This window comes from Blennius ocellaris (genome assembly GCF_963422515.1).
Source record: "Blennius ocellaris genome assembly, chromosome: 23".
NCBI lineage: Eukaryota > Metazoa > Chordata > Actinopteri > Blenniiformes > Blenniidae > Blennius > Blennius ocellaris.
In genome coordinates, this window is record NC_137672.1 from 17,081,088 (window position 1) to 17,089,243 (window position 8,156).

At 40.6% G+C, this 8,156-nt stretch overlaps 1 protein-coding gene across 1 annotated transcript in view; it reads left to right on the plus strand.

Moving 5' to 3' along the window:
- tnfsf10l (TNF superfamily member 10, like) overlaps positions 1–6,825 on the plus strand; it is a 62,710-nt gene extending 55,885 nt beyond the window's left edge. The window contains exons 3-7 of the mRNA XM_080519251.1: positions 252–288; positions 447–554; positions 3,386–3,549; positions 4,297–4,407; positions 5,141–6,825. Of these exons, the coding sequence (XP_080375377.1) occupies positions 252–288; positions 447–554; positions 3,386–3,549; positions 4,297–4,407; positions 5,141–5,326 (606 nt within the window). The 3' untranslated portion in view covers positions 5,327–6,825. The remainder of the gene's footprint in view (positions 1–251; positions 289–446; positions 555–3,385; positions 3,550–4,296; positions 4,408–5,140) is intronic.
- Positions 6,826–8,156: the final 1,331 nt, after the last annotated feature.

Consider the following 8,156-nt stretch of genomic DNA (forward strand, 5'->3'; position numbering starts at 1 on the left):
CTCCGCTTGCATATAAATACACTCCCTTTGTGCTCGTCAACCACAAAAGAAAAAAAAAAGTAAGAAAAGAGAAGGAAGGTCAGGTTGATGATTAGCTTCAGAATAATTATAGTTAAATAAAACGCTGGATAACGTGACCGCACACGTCCATAAACACGTCTCGGCTTTACTGAACATGTTTTCATGGATAATCGAGGAGAAAAAAAACGAAAAAAAGTTTGACTCATTGTTTTTTTTTGTTTTTCTTTCAGGTGACGGAGAACATCATTTCTAAACAAACTTTATTCGGTGAGCACGCGCACACACACACACACACACACACACACACACACACACACACACACACACACACACACACACACACACATATGTGCGTACATCTACAAATTGACAGATGACCCTCATCCATTCATCTCTGACGTCTCTCGTTTCCTTCCCTCCCTCAGAGGCCAGAACCATGCCGCGGTCTTTCAACAACTCGGGGTCAAAGTTCATGACCTCGGTGGCCCAGAGGCCCTCGGCCCACTTGACCCTCAGAGACGCCGGCGCTCAAGGTGAGGCTCGTGTGTCTTCGTTTTGGGTTTTGTTTTTTGTTTTTTTGCACGGCGTAAACCGGATCTCGCGTCATTAACCGGCCACACGTCTTTCAGAAGACGATGAAGAAGAAGCGACAAATCAAAATAAATGAAAGACTAAAGACGCCTCTGTTGAGATAGCGCGAACATCTGGGCCCAACGGCGTCAAAACACTCGTGTGAGGAGGCGCACAGCTGGGCTGCGTAAACTCTGTCACAACAAATCAGTGGCGGGCCAAATGTTATATTTATTTATTTTATTTTTATTGGATCAAATCAAACAGCGATCAAGCAGCTTTTCGGTTCCAACAGCAGGAGGCCGGCTCCTCGCGTCGTCTATAAAACAAGAACTTTAATCACATTTCTATTCATGAGCGCGCTTTTTTTTTTTTTTTTCCCCCAACGTGACATAAGGACGTCGGGAAAAGTTGTGAAAGCGACTGATTAAATCCGTCAGATTGTTTAAGAAGCGAGTTAATGAAAGAAAGAAAATCACTGGATTTCTACTTCTTTTTCACCCTTGGTGACGTTTTTCATCCGACATAAGTGAAGTATGCTGATGAGGCATTTATTTGGGTACCAACTGTACAATTAAGTGAAACTTTTTACAACAAAAAACTCAAAATTCTTATGTTTTTTTACTGTTTTATAATGATAAATCTACTTTATTTTAGTTATTGAGATGGCAGATGTTATTAATGGATGTATAAAGTGATAAAAATGACACCACAGACATTTCTAAATCAAGGATTGTCTCAAGAATAGCAGTTTTTCAATTAGATATTCATCCAATATAACCAATAAAAGCTAGTGAGATGCTAAAATTAATGTCAGTTTTGGTCTTTTTTAGCACTTGTGTAAATCTATTGACATCCATATCAGTAGATTTCTGAATATTGTTTATGTTGCTCACTCTATAATTTAACAACGCCTGTAAATTTACCTCCATTAACCACACCGTCATCCGCATAGAGTGACACATTACTTACTTTACCTGCATGAGAATGTGCTGGCATGACAGAGTAAAACAGAAACACATCATCTAGTGGCCTGGCATGCAAACTACAAGGTTTTCAGTGTTCCTGGAACGGCTGTGTGACAAAATGCATCCAGATGCTTAAATTGTCCGTAATTGTGAGCGTCCTTCTGTTTCCAAGCCTTTTTTAGTGGAATCAAGTGTCTGGCGTCGCTTTCCGAGGCCTTTGATCATGATAATCTGACTCGTTGTTCTGTAATTGGTTAGTTTTAGATGATTTAAATAAAGCTTTTTCTCCCGGAGGGGAAAAAAAAAATCTCGCCCGGTCCCGCGAGGCGCACCGCTCTAAATGTCATAGGACATTTATACGGCTCGTCAGCGCGTGTTGTAAAACATCGTACTCAAAGGCAGGAATGTGTTCTGCGTGCATGTGTTATCCAGACTCTGGTATCGTTTCATCTGAGGCTGGCGTGCAAACTGAAGGGTGTTGACAATCTGGAAAAGGCTGCCTGATGTTATTTCCACCGAGTTGACAAAGGGCACGGAACTTAAAGTGTGTGTGTGTGCGTGTGTGTGTGTGTGTGTGTGAGTGTGTGTGTGTGTGGTGAGAGAGAGTGAGGTTGGGCCTTGATTTCTCAGAAGGAAGTAGAGCAGCAGGACAGATAGACACTGAGGTGTGACCTCTGCTGTGTTTCCTCATACGTTATGCAAGTGATTAATACAATTATCCTTATTATTATTTTTTATTATTATTATTATAGAATTAATCACAGTCATGATGCAAGTGAAAGATGAAACTCCCTGCACAATATTCATACATAAAGCAAAAGTTACAAAGGATCTGGAAAGCAATGCGTTCAGAATATTGGCCTGCGGTTCAACACAGGAAGTTGAAACTTAAAAATAAGTAAAACTGCTGCACTTAAAACATACTGTCTGCTTGAAATATTTAGTTATCTTCTCTTGTGTTGAAATGAAAATTATAAAAATAATTATAGTTGACGGGGGGAAAAAAACAACCCGCCTAAGCCAGAATGTGCAATGACATGCAAAGTCAATACAATTGGAATTTCTATGATAATTTGGTGCAAATTCTGAAAAAAGGTGCTTAAAAAAAGTTGAAAAAACACGAAAATGACACTAAAGTTCACGTTTCATCGCCATAAAATTCCTTTAAGCAACAATTAGAACTAGTTTAACATATACATTATACAATGTGAATTCATAGGCTGCAAATCATTACTCAATTACTTCCTGAGTCGACATTTTAGTGGTCAAAGGTCAAAGGTCTCCGTATGGACGGCGCCGTAAACCTTATCCATGTATACATAGTATATATTTATTGTAAGTTTTTACATGCACATACTGACATTTACTATATAATATTCTATTTTGACCCTATCACTGTAAATTACTACTAATTAATACAATTTTTCCATTCTTTTCCATTGTGTTGTAATACCATTTGCCACCAGGGGGAGCTCCTCATAGGAAAAAATAAAAACATTTAAATGTACAGCGCACTTTATCAACCTTTTTGAAAAAGGACTCTGACTTCTATTCGTTAAATCCGTTGTCCGATTGTAAAAAACAAAGTGAGCGATGAGGCCGTTTTGTCAGTTTTGTCCCGCAGTCGTTCATAAAACGATCCAGAATGATTCACGTCACTCCTCGTCTGGCTGCAGGTGCAGCAAGTCACATATTTCATCTCGTGATCCTATAGCGGAGTCTGGCTTGCATTTTTGCTTTTATATCTTTTTTTTTTTTTTCCCCCAGCCATAAAGTTTTATCATTCTTTGGATTGATCAGTTTTCCGTCTCTCCTCCGCCCTCCAGGGTTCCCGCCGTACCAGACGCCCACGCAGGGTCTGCACCAGTCCTGCCGCCACGTGGTTCGCTCGTGGGCCAATCAGAGCTTCGGAGCTCACCTGCACAACATGACCCTGTCCAATGGGAAGCTGCGGGTGCCGCAGGACGGGCGCTACTACCTGTACTCACAGGTGACGCTTCCACACACGGAGAACGAAATACAGGAGCGCACGTCAGCGTATTAACGCAAACTGAGTCAACAAAATATTTAAAATTAAAGATTTACCTTTTAACTAAAGCATTATTTTTACTAGTGTCATTAAGTAGTTTCTAATATAGATAATAGACAATCTAGATAGATAACCAAGATATAATAGGCTAGATAAGCCTTGATTATTATTATTATTATTATTATTATTATTATTATTATTATTATTATTATTATGCAGTGTTATGATTATATTTAATATATCATATGTTTTTATTTTTTCCCTTATATTGATCGTTATTAGCATCGTTTTATTATTGTCTTTATTCGTTAAAAAAAAGTATAGAAATAAAAAACAAACAATAATCAAGTAGGCTGAGGAAAAAAAAGATACTAATAATAAAGAAAATTTTTGAAATTTTAAATGATACGTTTCTATTTTAAAACGTTGATTTATCACCCGAAAATTAGCTGAACTATAAATATAAATTAGATAAATTATTACAATCATATAAATTAGAAAACACCAGAAAAAATATGTATATATTTTTTACAAATTTTTTTTTTTTCATTTAAAAAAAAAATGCAATTTGAAAATATTGGTATGTGTGATATTTCGCGATACTGCAACAGATTATGATTGAAACTGATTTGTGAAGCTAAAACTTTCTCTCTCTCTCTCTCTCGCTCTCTCGCTCTCTCTCTCTCTCTCTCTCGCTCTTCCCTGCAGGTGTATTTCCGTTACCCGTCCCCGGCGACCAACGAGGGCGACCAGCGCAGCGTCAGCCACCAGCTGGTCCAGTGCGTCTATAAGAAAACCTCGTACCCGAGTCCCATTCAGGTGAAACTCAGAGGTTTTGTTTTGACGCCGCCGGATGAATATTTTCATTTCGCGCCTTTTAAACAACAGTTCAAGGATGTATTTATATGGTTTCGATGTCACTTTCTGCTTCATTTCCATTTAATTAAAACGTACTTTCTGCCATTTTTTTCAAACCACACCTGGTTCTTTCAAGCAAAAAATAAGAAAATAACGCAGAATTGCTCATGTTCAATATTCCTATATCATATATTTTTACGTTACGTCAGGAATTTCAAGAACGTGCACAGCTGTTGCGAGCTAGCTTAATGCTATAACGATGAAAGTGTAGAAAAGGAAGGAACGAAGGAAGTGGTGACGTTTTTGTTGCTTTTTTTAATAGTTTTCTTAACTATTTTTAATGTTGTACCAATTCTAAAGTTAATATTTTCTCCTGACACGTTACATGCTTTCATGCTCCTGCCAGTGTTGCCAGGTTGGGCGGTTTTCCGTCCAGTTAGGCTACTTTTGTTTACGTCAGGCGGGGAATAAAAAACTACGTGGGGCTGGTTCATGGTACATGCAGCTTCGTGGTTTGGGCTGCTTTTGATCGGAATGGGCGGGTTCTAAGATGCGATTGGGCTGGAAACTGTCGACCTGATCTGGCAACGCCGGCTAAATTAAAACCTGCGCTATTTGAATTTGCGAAAAAAAAAAAAGCTTCGGTGGGGGATTTATTAAGATTATTAATATTCAACTGGCCTGTTTCTCGCAGCTCCTGAAGGGCGTGGGGACCAAGTGCTGGGCCCCGGACGCCGAGTACGCCCTGCACTCCGTCTACCAGGGCGGCCTGTTCGAGCTCCGCGCCGGCGACGAGCTCTTCGTCTCCGTCTCGTCCCCCACCATGGTCAACGTCGACGACTCGTCCAGCTACTTCGGCGCCTTCCGCCTGGACCTCTGAAGAAGAAGAAGAAGAAGACGACGGAAGACGAAGATGAAGATAGAAGCGATGGCAGAAAAGCAAAGGAAAGGACATATGGGACAAAAAAGAACGGATGGACCGGGGACAGTGGACCTTTTTGAAAACATCCGTTAATTTGGAAGAAACATTAAAAAAAACACATTTTTTAAATGGGTGATTGTCGAGGAGCGCCGGGATCCTCGGCGTCGGCTGGACGGGTTTTTTTTTTTGAAAGGGAAAAAAAACGAGAGAGGGAAGAGTGGGTTGGCGTTTCCTCGCTCTCCGTTCGGAGAGCACGAGCCGTCGAGGGCGAGATTTAAAACAGAGACACATGTGCAATCACGCGAAACCAAAACGCGAGGATCGGCGACTTGCGGTCGATTCCGGGGTTGGAATTTGCTGTTGGGACGTGAAAGAGAAAAACCCCAAAACCCGCCTGTTTGATAAGATTCCCCCAAGCCACCCCTCCCCACACACACACACACATAAAAAATTTGATTTTTTTTTAAAAATAGCGATTAGGCTACCTGCCTCCATGATCAACACGTGAATCCCGACACATTTCCCCCTTCGCCTGCGGCGCTCCCGCGGGGAAAAGAAGAAAAAAAACTAAATCAGAGCAATGGATTCTGGTTCCAGACCGAAGAATGTACACGCAATTAATAAAAAAAAAAAAAGAAAGAAAGAAATACAAATAACTCACAATCCTCTGCATCCAAGATGTGAGGACGGACTGAAACGGTAGCAGAAGAAAAATCACAAGATCAAACCAAAGCAGCGACAAAATGGGAGTTTTTGTTTGTTTTGTTTTTTGTTTTGTTTTGTTTAACGCGGTGCCATGAGCATACTGTACATATGAACCTGAGACAATGAACTGTGGTGATTTGATTTTTTTTTTTTTTTTAAGTTTTCTTCTGTATTTTACCTTTGACTGGACTCTGAAACCACTCGGGATTTCTGCGGACTATCTTACTCGCAACACGACAAACTGTGGATTTTATATACAAAGTAGAGTTGGGAGGGGAGATAAAGGAGTGCCTTGTGTTTTTGTTTGTTGTTGTTTTTTTTACTGGACACTGTAAACATGAGAAGAAGAAGAAGATGCGGAAATGAGGAATGGGAGGAGTTCAAAGGAGGAAGATGAAAGGACGCTATGCCGACGATCACCATCATCTTTCTTTTTTTTTTCACTCTCTTCTTTGTACAAACTATTCTATCCATCTCATCCAACCGGTGGAGCCGCTTCATGTTTTAATCACGTCGAACAATCGCGGTCAAATTGAGGACAACTTTGTTGTTTTTGGCAAAATTAACACACCTGTTCTTTTCCAGAACGACTTTTTAACAAGACATCCATTTAAATTATTAGTATTTTAAGGAAATAAAAGGAGATACAGTCAAATGAGGCGATTAATGTTAATCTTGATTGCAAAAACTGAGAAAAATGTGCTGTTTTTTTACATGCGGATTGCGAAAAATAAAGCAAAAAAATGAAAGCAGATGAAGGATTTGTTCACACTTGATGTATTTTATTTTTGGGGGGACAATTTCATCAGCAAATGAGGGGAAAAGTGGAGAAAATGTGGGCGTTTTTAACTCCTGACCTTAAAATTCTGCACACAAATGCGAGAAATCACATAAAAATCAGATTTCGGAGTCGACGTTTCGTCGTTTGCAAAGTCTCCAAACAGTTTCGGCCTCCAGTTGAAACCGGACCGGAGTTTTATTAGTTTGAATAAATCACATCCCGGTTTGTTTTTCAGCGGCGAGTGAACGCGACACACCCGCCTTTTAACTCAACCCGCCAGCCTGCAAAACTCAAAGGGGGGGAAAAAAAATTTCGTTTGACTTATTGGGAAATACACATTTTTGCTTTAAAGCCAAGAATCACACAAGTAATCAAAAGCTTTTTTTTTTTTTTTTTAATGTTGGGGTTTTTTTTTTTTTATTTGCGGTGCCTGCTTCGTGTTTTTGCAGGTGGTGTTGAAAGAAACCGCACGTATTCTTTCTCAAATTGGTTATTTTGATCCTAATTGTGGGTCGTTTTTCTCAAACTGGCTCTTTAATATGCAACCGAATCCAGAAAAGAAGACGAATCTCGACAACGACATGAAACACAGGCTGCATTTGCAAACAGGGAAATTAAAATTTAAGATGCTGCAGAGCAAATTAGGTCAGTTTAAAAAAAAAAGGGGGGGGGGGGATATTTACGGACATAAACCATGCAGCGCCGAGAACTGACTCAACTTTTTTTTTTTTTTTTTAAATCTGGCACGCACATGGACGCACATAAAACAGATAAACACACACACACACACACTACATCCAGGCTTGCATGCGTGTTGCAGACACACACATCATCCGGTGTCTCATCCAGTGTAAAGACACAAACACACTCCTGACACACACACACACACACACACTCATTAATCTGCAACTGTCTGGCCTCCCTGTGGCATCTGGTTGTTGTCAGTGTGTGTGTGTGTGTGTGTGTGTGTGTGTGTGTGTGTGTGTGTGTGTGTGTGTGTGTGTGTGTGTGTGTGTGTGTGTGTGTGTGTTTGTTTTCCCCTCACATCTCCACGCTTCCAAGCCTTTAAGCGTTTGGCTCAGTGGTCCCGGGGTCTATCTGAGGTCTCGCTCCACGGTTGATTCCAAACCTCCGTTAAGCGTGGGATCGCCGTCTCAAGGTCGCATTTTCGGCGGGATGGCGTGCACCTGCCCCGCGCTTTTCGTCGTACCTAGCGCTCCATCGCGTCGCACAATACCAGGCCCATTGTACTTATAGCTGTGAACGTGTGTTCGCACAGTGTTGCTGGGAAAATAAACAAAT